Source organism: Octodon degus, unplaced genomic scaffold (assembly GCF_000260255.1).
Source record: "Octodon degus isolate 3935 unplaced genomic scaffold, OctDeg1.0 scaffold00028, whole genome shotgun sequence".
Lineage (NCBI taxonomy): Eukaryota > Metazoa > Chordata > Mammalia > Rodentia > Octodontidae > Octodon > Octodon degus.
The window spans coordinates 7,803,055-7,821,696 of record NW_004524604.1 but is presented as its reverse complement, the minus strand read 5'-3'; the positions used below and the strand labels follow the sequence as shown (position 1 = coordinate 7,821,696).

General features: G+C 44.5%; 1 protein-coding gene across 1 annotated transcript in view; it reads left to right on the top strand.

Annotated features, from left to right (window-relative positions):
- Nucleotides 1–401: 401 nt before the first annotated feature.
- Gpat3 (glycerol-3-phosphate acyltransferase 3) overlaps nt 402–18,642 on the top strand; it is a 63,582-nt gene continuing 45,341 nt past the window's right edge. Inside the window, exons 1-2 of the mRNA XM_004629178.2 lie at nt 402–829; nt 11,699–11,765. Coding sequence (XP_004629235.1) covers nt 689–829; nt 11,699–11,765 — 208 coding nt within the window. The 5' untranslated portion in view covers nt 402–688. The remainder of the gene's footprint in view (nt 830–11,698; nt 11,766–18,642) is intronic.

Below are 18,642 nucleotides of genomic sequence, written 5' to 3'. Positions count from 1 at the left end.
GCGCAGGGATCGGCGCTGCCCCGACCCTCGGTGGCCCTCCGGGTCTTCCCAGCTGGACCGGTCCGAATCTTACTGGGGGAGACGCTGGTCCACTAGGGATGATCAGCGACCAGCCGAGCTGTGAGTCCGTAAGGTCGGTTTTCTTCACAGCGTTCGTTTGAGTCCTCCCAGGGGACACGCGCCCGCCCTCCGCGACCCGGCGGACTCCAGGACCTCGCGGGGAGTGGGGGGGGCGGGAGGCGGTGAGGTGGGCGGAGCCTCCGGGCGGCGCTGGGCCAGGGGCGGGGCCAGGCGGGGCCTCCGGGGCGGGGTCAGGCCGGGCAAGGGCCGAGCCTCCTGGGCGGGGGCGGGCTGGGGGCGGGCTAGGGGCGGGCTGGGGGCGGGCGGGGGCGGAGCGGCGCGGAAGTAGGGTGAATAGGGCTCGGTGGGCGCCGCGAGCTTCGGGCTCGGAGCGCTGTGAGTCACTCCCTCTGCGCTCCCTGGGGCTGCCTTGCTTCGGCCTCCACCCTGGCCCCTGGCGGAGAGTGGACCTCAGCTTGGGGACCCGGGGAGGAAGACCAAAAGGAAGAAGGAAGGCGGTCGAGCGCAATTCTTCGTTTTCCTTCCTCTCCTGCCGCAGAGGTCGCGCGAGTCCGGCCGGGCCACCAGGGGACAGGAGACAACAGTCGCGCGTTTGTGCTCAGCGGGTATGGAGGGCACGGACCTGGTCGCCAAGGTGCTCTCCACCTGGCTGACGCTGGTGCTTGGCCTCATCCTGCTGCCCTCGGCCTTTGGGTTGTCGCTGGGCATCTCTGAGGTCTACATGAGGATCCTGGTGAAGACTCTAGAGGTGAGGGCTAGGGGAATCTGGGGACCTGGGAGGCCGGGGGTGGGGACCTGGCGGTCGGGATGGGGCGGGGCCTGGGCTGCGACAGCCGGTCCTCACCGACTCGGTCCAGGAGGCAGCAGCAGAGAGGTCGGTGACCCCGTCTCATCCACAGCATCTCTCCGGCCGAGACCCCGTCCCAACTTGGGAGGCCACCGCCCCCGGGGCCCGCTGTCGGCATCCTCTTACTGATTAACTGAAGCTCGAGACAGGCTTTGGTTCGGCACACTCGCTCATAGCTTCTGAGTCTTGCGTGGTCCCTTCACTGTCCTTGGTGTATAACCCGGCTTCCAGAGGTCCGTGGGGCACTAGGCATCCGAGCCCACAAAGACATCGGGTTTTATTTTATGCCCAAGATAAGAAGCCAACTGCAGGGTGTCAGAAAGAAATCTGATTTTGTTTTAGTGGAGTCATGGAAATTTTATCTAATCAGTGACACTTAAAATGCCATTGCAAAGATGTACTCTTTGACCTCAGGTCTACTACATTTTGTTTTCAAATTGTGGGGAGACAGTGTTAGATGGAAGACTTTATAGGGAACAGCCTACCTTGCTCTGTTGACCGGGCTAACACTCACGGAGAACTGTTCAGTTTCAAACGGCCTGATCAGGTAGGAAGGTCAAGTGGCCTTTAGTCTAGGGAGCTTTGCCTCCGAATTCAGTGCTTCACTTGCCTTTATGTGAGACAGGAGTTAATTGAGAGGCCCTGCCAACAGAATGGTTTCGTTTAGACCTGGTACACAGGTCTCAGCTCTGGTTCTCAATGTTTGTCCTCGTGTAGGTCATCTATTTCTTGTGTCTCATTTCACTTATCTGTATGATGGGGTAACAATAACGCCTATTCCCATACAGTCTTTCTAATGACTTAAAATGTCAAGCCGATGGATGCCTGGATATCTTAGTTGTGGTCTATACATTTGTGGCTATTAAAAGGTGCATGAAAGGGCTGGGCTGATAGCTTAGTTGAATAAGCACTTCCCTGGCAAGCGCAAGGCATGAGTTCAATCCCGGCTCTAAAAAAAAAAATAAAAGTGCAGGATTACTCAGAGTCTGCCATCTTTCTTTACCTTCTATCTTACCCTCTAATGTGGGCTCCTAGTTTTCTGCCCTCTTTCTCTCTGCCTGTAGAACTTCATCCATTCTTCCTCAGTATTGGGGTGCCTTCTAGACATGCATTTCTAACCTGTGGCCTCCGGCTTCTATCTGCAGATGTACTGGTTTACTCCACAAACCTTTTTGTGGCTGTGTCTGTGCCCAGGCTTTGCGCTCGTATTTGATTTTTTATCCTCAGCCATCATGCTTTGAAGTTCTGCTCTTGGTGCGTGGGAGCTGTTTCTCTGGGTTGTATTTTTCGGATTGCCTTCCCATCCTGAGTGCAGTCACACACTATTTTCTTTTTCTTTTTTTCACACTCTATGTTCTTAGCGGCTTTCTATTATCAGAACTTTGGAATTCCTGAACATAGAGTGGTCCTCTTAGCCAGGGCTCCCTGTCCTCAGAAATCTGAAGTGATGTAAGCGTTCTTCTGGCAGTATGTCCCTACTCATGAAGGTGCATCATCCCCACACAGGTTCTCATCCGGTCCCCCTATAGTGTTTCTGAGCCAGCTAACCGGATGCCAAGGGGAGAGACAAGCTGGTTGTTTCAGCCTGGCAAATTACTCTAGTTGGTGAGATTATCTTCAACCCAAAGTTTGACCTTCAGTTTCAACAGGCTCTAAGTTTTAATTTGTGCCCATCTAGAGTTAGATTTTTAGAGATGAGCTCATGCTCAGTCATAACTTTAGTTCCCTTCAAGAAAATTAACTTCCAGTGAGTAGTGGAAGACACACCCTGGAACTTGGAAGTTTGGTAGGTGGCAATATAAGGAAAGCCTCTGTTGCTAAGTGAGGAGGCCAGAGGGATGCTTTGTAGCCGAGGAACTGGACTGGAAGTTCCTTTTGTGCACCACTGTTTGTTGATCATGGCTGTCTGGAATCCCTGTGTTTGTCTTTCCTTACTTTACAGAACCAAGAATATTCTTTGGGCCTTTGAAAATCAGAACTGGTTAGTTTTAAAAGTTCTTTGTTTATAATTTACATACCATGCATACTTTAAGTTTATTTACTTTTGCCCACTGTCTGTTTATCTTTACACATTTCACTGCCAATGCATGGCTTTTTAATGGCCATAAACTCAAACAGGAGGTTGAATTGTGCGTGTAGTGAACTTTGTTACTATGGCAGCTATTACTTGTCAAGAGGCTCCTAAGCTCTAAGCTCTTCTCTGTCCCCTTTTTAGCCTGCCAGTTTATGTCACAGTCATTTACTGAGCACCTATTACCTAGCTTCTTTATCCTGGGATCTCTAGATGTGTATATAGGTCCCTGGTAGGTCAAGTTACATGAGGACCAAGTTAAGTACCTGGCAAAGAATAAGTTGAGTAAGTATCTAAATCATTGTTTGCTTTAATATTTTGTTAGGCAACACATATGTCAGTGTGATAACTTTTTATTGGGGGAAAATTTCTTAAAAACTATGAAAAGTAAAACTTTAGGGCTGGTGAGATAGCTAGCAGACTAAGTGCCTGCTTAGGCAAGCGTAGGGACCTGGTTTTGATCCCTGGCACCACGTGTGGCACCAACTCCACACCCTGGCATGCTGAGCCAGCCACTGAGTCCAGGGGGCATACGTGTAATCCCAGCACTGTGTAGGCAGAAAACAGGAGGATCACTATGAGTCTGAGCTGTGTAGTGAGACCCTGTACCAAATACATTAAAAAAAATAGAAAAAAAAAAAGAAAATGTAAAATTTTCAGCTGAGGGGATATGGAGAGGGCAGTCCATGCAGGTGACAGGGGTGTGTGTGTGTGTAAAATGTTTGTTTATCCAACAGCAGCATGGGTTAACATTGAAAGGTGCTGCTCTCAACCATGAAAGTTAGTGGTAAGGTTAATGATTTGGGAAAGAGTGGGAAGGCTATTTGTTGGGCCTAAGAGTCATGATTAGAGAGAAATAAAGAATGAAAAGAGAATATGGAATTGGTGGAGAGCTTGTCATATTACATATGTGTACCAACTCCTCATGATGAATGTAATTAGTTTGTACTGCAAATACATACTAATAAAAATTTAGAAAAAAGAATGGATAGAATGGAAGGAAGGACCTGATACATAAAATTATCTAATCTAACCAAATAATCCAGAGAGCAGATATATAGCAGGTACTCATTTTCTCAACAGTCTTCATTACTCTTTTCTGTATTTGTTCCTGTGAGGCTGTGATTTAAACTGTCTTTGGATCTGTGCTGTACCAGTGCTTCTCAGAGCAGATTCTTTTGACCTCTTCTGTGTTATTTCTTCTCTTTTCTTTCTCCTTCACTGGCCTATTAGTGTTTAAGCAGGAACGTCATAGTTCTCAGATAATTATCAATACCTCTGTATAGGAAGTATACTTCCGACTTGGGAAGTATAATGGGTTGGCAGGCCCTGCTGTGTGTGATGGGCAGTAACAATAAAGCAAAGCTGCCAGAACATTGTGGTTTTCACTTAACTCTGCAGTGGCTCTTAAGATAGCACCTAACACTGCCGGCACTGAAAGACTTGGGGTCTGAGCAGTGCTACATCACAGTCAGTGGTGAGATGGGGATTTTACCTTGAGTTTGGAGCCTGAGTTCTTGGCCTGTCGAGACTTTCCTCTTGCTACACATGGCAAGCAGCTGCTTTTTGGGTAAACCTTTTAACTTAAATTTTTATACAGTTTTATGCATTTTCCTCTCTCGTTTTCCCTGTGTTTTATTAATCCTTAGATGTTTGTCTTTTTCCTCTCTCTTTGTCTCTGTCTCTGTCTCTGTCTCTGTCTCTGTCTCTCTCTCTCTCTCTCTCTCTCTCTCTCTCTCTCTCTCTCTCTCTCTCTCTCCTCTCTCTCTCGTACTGGAAATCCAGGCAGGTGCTGTGCCACTGAGCTATATCTCTGGCCCAAATGTCCTTGTGACATAGAAATTGTAAGTCATTATTGTCTAGGTGACAGCATCACAATGTTGCAAACGTTTGGCTTGAACTTTAGCATCAGATGAGAGTGTGCTCAGTCCTGGGCAACTCCTTCTTTTTCTCTTGGAGCTGGAATTTACCATGCAAAAAAGCCTCATTGATAGTGTCCCTCAGCTTGGTGCGTGCACGGAGACTGATGAGTGGCAGCAATGGGCAGGGTTGTTAGAAGCCTCCTGTATTTTTAGTATCCTGTCTGCCCTCCTTGTGAGCCATAAGGTAGATGTTCCCAGGAGCTCTGGAAGAGACTTCTGCCTTTGTGCTTGGGTGTACCTCTGAAGCTGGAAAAGCTGGCTTGGCCAAAGAAGAAGGTGGATTGTGGGAGATGGGCTATCTGGTGGTCTACTTTAAATTTGGTGTCCGGGTAGAGTGTTAAGTATTAGGAGGAAGGAGGAAACCATCCTTGTTTTACTTGGTGGCCTACTGTAGGGTAAGCACCAGAGACATTCTCTTGGTGTTCTCAGCCACCCTTTTGGTCCCTGTTCTGGAGATGATGAAATGGGTCCCCAGTTGGTTAATGTCACTGGCCTGAGATGCTGCTAGGAAGATGCAGAAATACACTCTGGTGTTCTCTTGGGCTGGCTAAAGAGCACAGGCACAGCTTCTTTGTCACTGCGAAGGAAATCACAGGAGAAACTTGTGTTCATTGGAAATCCCCATAGGAATGGCTCAGCTGCTGCTCCGAGCATACCATCTATGGGCTTTGAGCAGTGACACTGCATTTTGCTTGGCAAACCTCCAGCGCTCCCTCAAGAGACCTGATGCTTCCTGAGACTGCAGTGCACCTTGCTCAGGGAGCAATGTCATTTGCCCTGTGAGGATGTCACTGCCTGCTTGGCCAGGGCTGCCCAGGCAAAGTCCGGAAGCCTGGACAGCTTTAACAGCAGAGCTGTGTTCATTCACAATTCTGGATTCAGGGATGGTGTATAACAGCTATTAACTGCCACAAAACATCAATATTTTCCATTGTATGTGAGCATGGGATAATTGTTCTAGTCTAAGATAACTACATTCATTTATTCATTTAGTTTTGTATTCTTTTTGAGACAGGATTTCCTTATACTGTTCAGGCTGGCCTCGAATTCACGGAGATCCTCCTGCTTCTGTTTCCCAAGTGCTAAGAGTTATATGTGTTCCACTATGCCTGTATTTTTTTTTTTTACTACATTTATTTAAAATACAAAATCTTATGCCCACAATGAAAAAGTATGTTAAGAGATTAATAATACTTGGTTGTTTACACAATTTTATTTTCTCCTGTCTCTGGTTTACTTATATGAGATGATAGGTGGCAAATATTTAGGTGAAAAGCCACACAACTTAACCTTTGCCTCAGTGGAGAAGAGTTTAGGAAGTCCTGCAGCAAGTCAGCCAGAACAGAAAAGGCTGCAGCCAGATGGCAACAGGGGAGGGTAGGCCTCTATTTATAGGTTCGGCTTGGTGCCTGGCGGAGCCCACTTGGCTTTGGGGCTGCTGTGCAGGGGTGTGGCAGCCAGGCTGTGGCACTGTCCTTGACCTTCATGCACAGGTTTCATTCTCCCTCATTTTTAAAATTCATTTGACAAAAGCTTTTAATCCCTCCAGTTCATACACCTGAGCTGAGCCTTGCAATGACTGGGAATTTTGTCTTTCCTTAGTAGTAACTCTTGTTTCGCCCCTCCCTGGATGTTTATTGCTAACTATAATTACTACAATGCCTTTATCTCTTTTTTTGCCCTTTCTTCCCTATCCAATCAGTCAGCTTAGGCTTTGCTTGCTTCTGAATTGTGATGCTGTAGGTACCATTGTAATTATGTGTTTTTTTTTTTTTTTTTTTAAAGGGATAATGGTTTTGAGCAGTGAACCCAGGGCCTCCTGCATAATAGACAAGTTCTCAACTCCTGAGCTGTGCTCACAGACTATACTTGTTTCTTAAACCAAAAAATGGCTTTTCGGGATTTTCTAGAATTTTTTTTTTTTTTTTTTTTTAAATTTTCTAGAATTTGAATTGAGAAAGTTCTCTTATACTTTTTTTTTTTTTTTTTTTTCATAAAAAGGTAAAGTTTATTATTTATTTATTTAATTTATTTATTTTTAAATAATTTTACTGGGAAGCACTTATTCCACTGAGCCATCTCTCTGGCCCCCTCGCTTATACTTTTGAAACTATGTTTAAAAGAGAACTATGACATTAAAGAGGAAACAATTTTATTTATTTGTTTATTTATTTTTAAAAACAATTTTAGAAATACATAGGAAATGTTTAAAAGGAACTATTTAGTCCCAGTGTTTTGGAGGCTGAGGCAGTAGAAACATGTGTTCAAGGCTGCATAGTGACTTCAAGGCAGTGTAGTGGATTACGTGGTGAGAGTCTGTCTTAGGAAAAAAAAAAAAACAATAATAAGAACAAGAACAGAGAAAGCCCCATCTTGGTGTATTTCCTTATACTTCTATGTACATTTAAAACAAAGTGAGAGATCTAACAGCTTCGTGTCAGGGTGGAGATTTCCACTGTCACAACTCTTATTCAGTGTAGTTCTGCTGGTTTTGTTTGTTTTGTTTTGGGCTGGTGATCAAACTCAGGATGTGCTTATCAGGCAGGCACTGAAGCAGCTCAGCTATCTCCCAGGCCCCTCACTATAGTTCTGGAAACACTAGCCAGAGCACTTAGACAAGAGAGAGAAATCAAAGGACAGGAAGAAGTTAAATTATCATTATTTGCAGATGACATGATACTTTACATATAAGACTACCAAAACTTCACCAAGATACTTAATAACCAAATTCAGCAGTGTAGCTGTATGTAAGTCAATAGTCAAAAATCAGTAGTCTTCTTGCAAACAAAAACTCACTGAGAGAGAAATTAGGGAAATAACATCTTTTGCAATAGCATTCAAAAAAATGAAATACCTAGGTATCTAACAAAGGACATAAAGACCTTTGCACTGGAAACTATAGTACTCTGAAAAAAAAGGGGAGATTGAACAAGATGCCAGAAAATGGGAAGATATCCCTTATTCTTGAAAATAGTCTTAAATTCATTTAGAACCAGAAGAGACCTAGAATAGCAAAGACAATTCTGTCAACAAAAGCAAGGCCAGAGAATCACAATCTCAGACTTCAAATTATACTACAAAATACTGTCATATAAGCACCATGGTACTTAAAAAAAAAAAAAGAAAGAAAAGAAAGAAAGAAAAAGAAAACAATAGCAAACACCAACAAAACAAAACAAAAAACCAACCAAAAACAAACAAAAAAAAAACCAAAACAACAACAACAAAAAACGGACCCAAGGATGAATGGAACAGAATAGAAGACACAGAAAGAACTCCAAGAATACTCACCCACCTTATCCTTGACAAAGAAGCCTAACACCTTCACTGAAGAAATGTTACTTCTTTAATAAATAGTTCTGGAAAAACTAGCTTTACACATGCTGAAGATTAAAACTAGACCTATGTCTTTCATCATGCATTAAGCTAAAATAAAAATGGACCAAAGATCTAAATATTAAAACAGAAACACTAAGTCTGCTGGAAGATAGAATAGGTAGAACTTTTTTTTTTCTTTTTAATATTTTGTTTATTTGGCATAAGGTCTCACTATGCAGTGCTCAGTGTGCCTGGGGTTCTAGGGCTGGTAGGGCATGTGGTACCGGGAACTGAGTACCAGGCAGGCACTTAGACCACTGAGCCATCTCTTCCAGCCCTAATAGGTAGAACTCTTGAAGACATTTGTGTTGGCAAAGATTTCATGAACAAACCTGACTCACACAGGTACTATCAAAAACAATCAACAAACAGGTTATCTTATTGAAAAGCTTTTGTACAGCCAAAGAAATTACCAACAGAATGAAGAGATAACCCAAAATGTTTTTTGCTAGCTATTCCTCAGGCCAAGGACTACTATCTAGAATATATAAAGACCTGTTTTGTTTCTTGTTGCTGAGACAAAAATACCTGATGCCAAAATTAATAGAGGAAAGGCTTATTTATCTTACAGTTTGTGGAGGTTTTAGTCCCTACTTGCATGCTTGGCTGGCTACAATGCAAGCATGTCATCACACAGGAGCAAGTTCATGGTTATGGACAGCAGCAAAACAGCAAGAGCAAAAAAGGAGGAGCAGTAGCAAAAGCAAACCTCTTTCCCCCAGGCTACTTGCCCCAGGGTGGGCATAGTACTCATACTTACAGTCCCAGCTTTAGACCATGAATCAATAAAAAACCCTAGAAGTTCACCCCATGAATGCCTGAGGCTTTTTGAGGACAAGTAGACACAAACCATAACAACACTCAATCCAAAAATAGCTATCTGAGATGGATAGATACTTCTCTGATAAAGAGATACAATTGGCAAACATATGAAAAAATATTCAACATCACTGGTTATTCTAGAGATGCAAATTAAGACAATGCTGAGTTTCCATCTCATTTCAGAAAGAATGGCTATTATCAAGAAAACAACAACAAAAGAAAAGAAAACAAAACATTAACAGGGCTGGCTAGATAGCTGAATGGACTAAAGCCCCTGCTTAGGCAGGACAGGGACTGGAGTTGATCTTCAGCATGCCATGCCAACCCTGGCCCTGGGGCTCACTGTGACTGAGATTAAGACTGGGCGTGGTGGCACGCACCTGTAATCCCAGCACTTTGGAGACTGAAAACAGGATCACTGAGTTTGATCTGTGTAGTGAGACCCTGTATTCCTTGTACTAAATATAATAATAATAAAAAATGTTCCTGGAGCTGTGGGGAAAAAAAGGAGACTTCTCCACTGTTGTTTGGAAGGTAGACGGGTGCAACCACTGTGGAAATCAGGATGGAGAGTCCTCAATAAACTAGGATTAGAGGTCCCATTTGACCCAGCTATTCCCCCTTCTTGGTATCTTCCCAAAAGAATTTAAAGCATCAGTGATACTTGTAAACTCATGTATATGGAGGCACAGATTGTAACAGCTAAATCTTTGCAATGGCCCAAATGTCCACCAATCAATGAGTGAATAAAGAATATATATATATATATTATATATAATATATCTGTTACTCTTCTCTCATTGCTGGGACAAATACCCAGCACCCAAAATGAAAGAAAGAAGGGTTTATTTAGCTCGCAGTTATTGGAGGTTTCAGTCCATACTCGGCTGGCTCCAAGGCAGAGCAGCACATGGCAGAAAGCAGCCTTTCATGGCACTGGCCAAGAGCAAGAGCACAATGGAGGAGTGGCAGCAACAGTGGCTGCAGAGAGCAAGTCTGTCACCCTTAAGTTGCATTCAAGCTATCTGCCCCAGGCTGGGTGTAGCACTCACACACCCATAATCCCAGGGGATCATGAGTTAATCACAAACTCTAGAAGTCTGCCCCATGACTGCATGAGGCTTTGGGGGGACAACGAGACACAAACTGTAACAACAAGGAAAACTATTCTTCCATGAAGAATAGACTTGAGGTATTTCTAGCTAAATGCACCTTGAGACCATACTCTTAAGTGAAATAAATCTAACACACATGTTTAATATCACATGGTTTCTCTGCTGTGAGAAGCCAAAAGTGTAAATAAAGACTGAAATGTATAATAGACATTGGGAAATGGGAAGAAAATGTTCCAATGAGAAGGGCAACAAAAGAGGAGGGGCGGGGTAAAAGGAAAGAAGGAAGAAGGAAAAAGAATAGAAGGAAAAAATAGAAGCGAATCTTTTGTAAATAAATAGGAACAGGGGTTGAAGAGAGGACGGGGATGGGAAAAATAAGCAATATATGTCATGTATAGGTACAGATTCTTTATGGTGAATGTTAGCAGTATATATATGTACAATATACTGATAAAATAACACACACACACACACACACACACACACACACACACAAAGAATGACCACCCCCCCCCAAAAAAAAAAAGCAAAGAGAGTTATTTTTCTAGTTTTTAAATTCTTTTTGTTTTGGATTTTAGGGAAGGGAAGGTTCTACAGGGTGTTCAGGTCTCACTACTAGATCAGACTCATAGTGATCCACCTGTTTACAGCCTCCCAAGAGCTGGGGTTACAGGTGTGCACTACCATGCCCAGTTTCTAGTTTTTAAATTCTTTCAAGCTCTGGATCCTCATAATTGTGCCATCTTCCCTAGATAAGCAACCAGGGAATGTACCACTTTCTTCAGCTACTGATTCTTTTCTTTGCAGGCTGAGGATCGAAGCCAGGGCCTCCAGTATTTCAAGGAGGTGCTTTACCACCTAGCTACATCCCTACCTCTCTGCCAACTTATTCCTAGGCCTCTTGAAATGTATGTCATACCTGAATGCATAGTTTCTTGTGAAAGTAGCTAGTTTGCTTTGTGCCCTAGTTTTAGTTAGGACTTTGCTTGTGATATTTAATTGTGACAACAATCCTGTGGGATGGAAATGCTTAGATCCTTTTAGGATGAGAAAACTGAGGTCTCTTTAGCAGTGCTGGGGATCAAACTCTGGCCCTTGGCAGCCAGGCAAGCACTGCACCGCTGAGTTACACCTGTGGCCCTCATGTCTAGGTCTTCTTGATGCTATAACCTGTTCTGCCTACTGTGCCTTCAGCCTCCAAAGAGTAACATACCAGGCACAGATGGATACGAGGGGATTTAAATGGGGTGAATATTGTTCCTGTGTTTACGGAGGCTTCATTAGTGACAACAAAAAGATATTTGTAGGACTTATAATGCTACCTGACCAGATTAACTTGGGTGGTTCATTAAAGCAAAACATGCCAAAATTTAAGGTTGAATTTCACTTGTCTATCAATATGGTTTAAGTGTTTTCCATTGTGTCTTTGGGAGTTTAACTTAATACTTATTTCTTTGAACAGTGGGCCACACTCCGAATTGAAAAAGGTGCCCCAAAGGAATCAGTGCTTAAAAATTCAGCTTCTGTTGGTAAGTCTTCTTTTTCATTATGATTATTAAAATACTGAAATTGGGTCATTTTCCCTATTTGAAATTGAAACATGCAGAGGTGAGTGCCTTCTGCAGACTTTGAGTCTGTCCTTTTTTTTTTTTTTTTTTTTTTTTGCGGTACCAGGGATTGAACTCAGGACCTTGTGCTTGCCAGGCAAGCACTTATTCGACTGAGCTATCTCCCCAGCCCTGAGTCTGTCCTTGATGCAGAATATCAAGTGCGTGAGTGTTGATTGACTTGTCATAAAGGTGACTGTGTGCACTGGGTCCCCGTGTGTTCTTACAGGTGTGCTTTTCCATCTTAAGTGCATGTGTTTGAATATGGTTTCCATGATTTTGAAGGGACAGTCAGTGGTTTGAGCAAGGGGATGTGGTGCTCTCGTAGCTTTTCCTTCTTTCTTTTTTTCGTGGCCTGTTTAGTCTCCTCTGGGGGTGGGGCTGGCCTGGCTTGTGGTGCCAGGGGATTGAACCACAGCCCCTGTGCTTGCCTAAGCTTGCCTAAGCAAGTACTGTAGACTGCTGAGCTATCTTGCCAGCTCTCTAGTAGCTTTTCATCACTAACAATACCTAGGAGGCCTCCTTGTGCTCGAAGAGGCTTATTAAGCTCACAGCTGTGGAGATTCTGGGCCACCACGCCCACATCTGCTCCACTCTCTGGAAGACCTCAGGGTGGCAGGATCGCATAGCAAGGGAGGAAGCAGACAGAGTGGCTTGGGTCAGCCTCAGGCTTTTCTAATGACATGTATTTGCAAGAACCATGGCAAAGTTGCAGGAGAATTACGGAGGGCGACACCCTCAGCTGACCAGGGCTTCTCTCTGGGTTCCACCTGGAAATATGTACAGCACTCCAGCCCTGCTGTTCTGGGGGCCAAGCCTCCAACACAGGAGCCCTTGGAGGCCTACGGGGTGCAGACAGAGGAGGGGTACTGGGAGCTTGGGCCAGTTAGCACCTACAGGGGAGGGTTTGTTAGCACTTTAACTCCTAATGGGGTTTTCATGGTGTGTCCCTCAAGATATACTTTACCATTAAGGCTATGGGTAATACTGTACATGGAAATTTAAACCTCTTGGCTGATGGTGTAGCATGGTGAGTATATATAATTCCTGGCAAGCGCAGTACCAAAAAAATCTCCTCAAAACTACCACAGGACCACCACCACCACCACCACCACCACTACCACCACAACAAACAAACTGTGTAGTGAAGTAAACTTGGGAACCATCACATAGCATCCTGTCCCTCTGCAGCGCACTGTGCACGTGGGTACAGTTAGCTTTTGGTAGAGGTAAGCGCGCCAATCCACGCCGCGCACCGCAGTCCCTGTCCTTTGTGCGCTTTGCCTTTGTTTGAAGGAACCCTTTCACTTGGGGCAGGAATGCTAAGAATTGTTTAAGATTCTAGGTTCACTGGGGAGTGGAATGTACAGAAAGGATAGCTAAACAGTAAGAAAGAAATACATTACTAGAGCTAATGAACAGGATAAGTGGGCTTTTCAAAAATAGTGTAGAAAAATAGTGTACCTTACTTAGGGTTTTACATACACATGCACACATGCACACGCATACATGCACATACACATACTACAGTTAATAGTAAAACTGTCCAACACCTCACTAGATGGAATTTTGCTTTGGAGGCTTATCTTAGTTGTAGAAATTGTGTACTGTCACGAGTTTTGGAAATAACAAAGTATTTGACTGACAAGATCCATACATTTTTGTGTGACTGGTTCCTAAAATAACTGAAGCAGCTAGAAGAGCTCCCTCGCACATGCTCACTGGTTGCATGTTGTTAACTGGGATATTTATGACTATGCGTGATCCTCTTTCTTTCTTTTTGTCAGATACTTTCAGATATAGTAGATCTACTAATTTTTTTTTTTTTTTTTGTGGTACCAGGCATAGAACTTGGGACCTTGCACTTGCCAGGCAGGTGCTTATGCTGCTGAGCTATATTCCTGGCCACCAGATACTAATTTTTAACATCTATGGATACATTTTTATTTTATTTATTTATTTATTTTTGTGTGTGTGTGTATATTTTTATATGAGGTTCCTTATGATTTAAGGAAAGAACAAACTGTTGCCAGCTTTCTGCTGTACTTGATGAGACCTGAGTAAGTTCTGTGGCTCCTATATGTACTGGAGTGGCTGTGGTGCATGTCTGGGGCCCATGTTTCAAGGTTAAAGGGATTAAAGAAATCACTAGGCCGGGGAGATGGCTTAGTAGAATAAGTGCTTCCCTGGCGAGTGCAAGGGAAAAAAAAAAAATCACTAGGTGACTGTTAGGGACTATGTAGTTGAGGGGCAGAACACTTGCCCAGCATGCTCAGGGCCCTCAATTCAACTCCCAGCACCACACACAAAACTCACAGCACAAAAAAATCACTAACCCAAGGTGTCCAGTAGCAGAGGTAGACAAATCTTTAGGATTTCATTAGCACTTCTGTGGCTGGATTATTATTCATATTGTCATACCTTTTTTATTTTTCAGTCCTGGTCTTTTTCATGGTCCCTCTAAAAGAGAGTAGACGTGAACAGGAGGAGAAAATATAAATTGTACTGTTTCCAAGTAAGGCTGGTACCTTCCAAGTGTGTCGTATTTCATTCAGAGTGGCGGCCCTTCCTTTGAGCCTGAGGAATTGGGAATTGATGCTTACAGTTATTGAGTGCAGCGCTATCTAAGGCCATTATGGAGCCAGAGATGACAGGAAGGCATAGTTCCTGGAAAACAGACATTGTCTCACAGGCTGCTCTGGTGACACTAACCTGAGTGCACAAGCAGAGCACAAGGTGAGGTCTGATGTCGGCTCTGGGCTGCACTGAGTTCATCCCTCTGTCCTACGACTGTGCCTGCTGGGCACCTCAGCTCCCATTTCTTACTCTGCGCCTGGGGTCGCTGGCAGGCATGGGCGCATGCCCTCGGATGCAGGCTGGTGTGTGCAGTCCTCATAGACCCAGTGCCAGCATCCTGGACCTCTGAGGAAGGCTGGCGCAATGCGCTGTGCATGGCGTGCCTTGCTGCTGGGAGCTCCATCTTCGGGACAGCATGTTCTGTCCCCAGAGGGACCAGCGCTCCCACAGTCTGCATTGGCAGGTCGTGTAGGAGAGGGTTGTGGGCAGGCCTGGGTGCCAGCTTTTGGTGTGATCGTCACATGTCTTTGGGTGACACAGTCATCAGAATAGCTTTGGGTGAGCTACAGGGCAGAGACTGGCTGTAGACAGGGAAATTAGCTGCGTGTATTTTCTGTACACATGTGCGTGCGCACACACACACACACACACACACACACACACACACTGCTTTTACTAAGTGAGGTCTATATGTTGTAACAAATTTCAAGTCTCCCTTACCATCAAGTCTCTCTTGTGTAATGCTTCTTCTGCACTTCTATGAAATAAGCTACTTGAAACCCAAGTCTAGGAAAGCATCTTTATAGTTAAATAATTCTCTTTCCTTTAGCCATACTCTGCTGCACCATTCACTGAAAATGGTCTCATTTATTGAGCTACAGACATGATTATGAGTAACTTGTCTTGAAGAAGCCCTTCTATAGCTGGGCATGGTGGCATAGAGCTGTACTCCCAGCCCTTGAGAGGCTGAGGCAGGAGGACTGCTTTGAGTTCAAGGCCGGCCTAGGCTATAAAGTGAGTTCAAGGCCAGCCAGGTCTATATAGCAAGACCCTGTCTCAGAAAGAAAAGAAAAAGGAAGCCGTGCTATACTTCTTTCCTCCAGGATGAAGGTACGTTCTTTCCCTTTAAGTTAACTTTGTTATCCTGAGCACAGGCCTCATGGAACCATAACCCTCCTCTTTTGGTCCTGAGAGTGGATATGGTTGGACCATAGCCCAGGAGGCTGAGACAGAAACAGGATGCTGATGGTTCCTTTGCTGCTTCTCAGCTTTGCTTCCCCCGCTGTGGCCACAGGACAAAGGTGTTCCCATGCCTTTGGCTTGGGGCCGAAGCTCTGCAAGGGTCCAGTGGTTTTGAGTTAGCCTCTTGGGAATAGTGCAGGAGGCTGCTGGACTTTGAAGAGCTGTGCACCCCATACCATGGATTCCTGGCTACGTGCCAGGAAACTGTTAAGCTTGACTCAGTAATTTTGATTCTCATTATGATTAATGTGGTTACTTATGTAATTCTGGTGACTCAAGATGAATTCCACTGTAATTGCTTGACAACACTAGGACATCTTACTGATGACTGATCAAAAATCAACAGGTGTGAATGTAGGTGTGCATTTGACTTGAGGGTGGGTCAAAAGCACTCAAATATTGGGCATAGTGCTGCTCTGAAGTCGTCTCACCCTGCTCCTCCTTGGTGTGCAGCTGGCCTGACTCAGCCTTGTGGGCAGGGGAAGTGCCGATGTCCTCTACAAGCCCTCCCTGGACTGGTGCTCCACCTGTGGATGTGGGCCACACGCCCGTCCTTCCTTCAGGCCCTGGGCCACACTGCTCTTCCACTTGTACCTCCTGGCCCCTAGCCCCTGCCCCTTTGCCCATCCAAACCCTTAACCACCAAAGGCAGAAGTGAACTTTTCTTGTTATACCTATTCAGAAAGAAGTCAAGTGGCCTAACATTTCCTTCTAACTTTACTGTTGTACTTTTTTTCTGTGAGGTATTAGACTAACCACATTGATATCCTGAATATATCGGTCACCACAACATTGACAAAATCTTTCAAATTCACAGAAAAATCTAGGCTGAGATGGGAGAATTACTGTGAGTTTGAGGCCCGCCTAGACTACAGAGTGAGACCCTGTCTCACCCCTCCCTGCCCACCCCCTTAAACAACAATAACAACAATAAAAAGCAAAGCCTGACTGAAAAGGAATCATAATTTGACTGTCCTATTCCAAATTCCTTTGTTCCCACTTCCTGTCACCAGGCAGGGTCTAAGGAATACCCTGAAGAAGAGATGGGAACTCCCTGAAACTGGACAGGTTGCAGGCCCACTGACACATAGAAAAAGAATATTCATGTTACCTCAGGAAGAGGCAGAATTGGTAGAATTTTAAAAGTACAGAAATGGAGTGCAGATGGAGGAGGGCACTTGTGGACTTTAGCTGGTGTATTTCTGGGGGACTTGGGGTGGTAATCTGTGGAACTTGTGAATTTTTGGGAACAGGGGACTCACTTTACAAGTGAACGGTGGTGGCTCTTTCTGCAGGGCAGGGGTGATTAACTGTTTCTTGGTGACAATAAGCTGTGCAGATGAAAAGGTGGCCCTGTTCACAGGCAAAAGAGGTGCTTTTGCAGGTAAAAGGAAATGGCCAAGGTCCATTTATAGTAGACAGGAGAACGTGGCCCAAACTTACTGCATCTTTAAGGATGTTAGGAGCTTTTGACTGCATTTGCGTTTTGAACCTCTGGTTTCTATTAAAAGTGCAGTGTAGAAAGTCTGATTTCTCCTCTTCTTTTTGCCTCTTTTACTTTTCCTCTCTTGATTCATTCTCCTCCCTGGAGGCAGTCATCCTTCCTTATTCCTCTGGTCAGTGCCTGCTTCTTCTCCACAGATGGCTCAAGGCCGCCTCCGTTGAATGTTGGCTTGGTCCCTGTGCCCCCTTATCCTCTCCTGGCACTTAGCTAATACTGCTGTAGTAGGGAAGCAGGGCACAAGGCAAGGGCATCGGGGAGCACTATTAGCTTTAGCTTTTCCATAACTTATATAGAAAGATCAAAGGCAGGCAGTCCTAGAAAGATGGAAGCCACCCGCCTATGCATTGTCAGGGCCCACTGGACAAGGTGGGGGTAGCTACAGATTACTCTCAAGCTGTTGTTTATCTCCAGATAGACTTACAGGCCTGGCCATTGCTCCCCATATTGAGGCTCAATTTTTTTTTTTAAACTCTCCAGTTGAAAAATTCATGTTCCACCCTTTGTATGGGATCCCTTAAGGGCCAGATCCTGTCTGACTGCTTATTAATTTTTGCCTACCACACACCAGTTTAACCTCAAATCAACAATGTTTCTGAGGAAATATATCTCTGGAGAATATTTGGTATTATAATCAGATATGGCAAACCATGAGGCTGAGATTTTAATTGAAACAATGACTCATTTGACAATGTAGTTTTTTTTTTTTTCTTCTTCTTCTTTCTTTTTCTTGGTACTGGGAATCGAACTCAGGACCTTGTGTTTGCCAGGCAGGCACTGTACCCCTGACCTATCTCCCCAGCCCCAACGGAATTTGATGAATCCTGTGTTACAGAAGTTCTCATTGAATCAAACTAGTTATGTTCAAATCAACAGAGTTAATGTGGACTCTCAGCAGACATGTGAATTAGCAATCTAATGAGTGGGTTGTAAGTTTGTTGTTGGAATAGAAGGCTATTACCCCGAAGCCTGCTAGTCTCTCTGAGGTGTTGACTGTTGATTACAGTACCCACAACCTCCCACTCCGATTTATACTTCTTTTTTTGTGTGTGTTCATTTGCATCTTTATTGGGCAACCTGTGGTGCAGCTCCCCAGTACTCACCTCCAAGGAGAAGGGGAAGAAAAGGAACAAGTGTTGGGTAAAAAAGAGGAAAGTCTCTTTTTCTCTTTTCTGCCAAGGTGTTCATGTCACAGTGCATGTGTAGGGTCATGTGCTACTCCCTCACTGAAGTTGTCACATGCCATCAAGGGAGAAGAGACAAATGGAGCTCTTGTGGAGGACATGAGGGTGGGGTTACATGGTGAGCACATATCATTGCAGCTCTTCACCCATGTGGTGGGTGGTGAGCGATGCAGAGACTTCGCTGGAGCATAATCTGGCTGGCTCTTGTTCATCCCTGAGAACCAGAGAGAGAGAGAGAGAGAGAGAGAGAGAGAGAGACAGAGAGAGAGACAGAGAGAGAGAGAGAGAGAGAGAG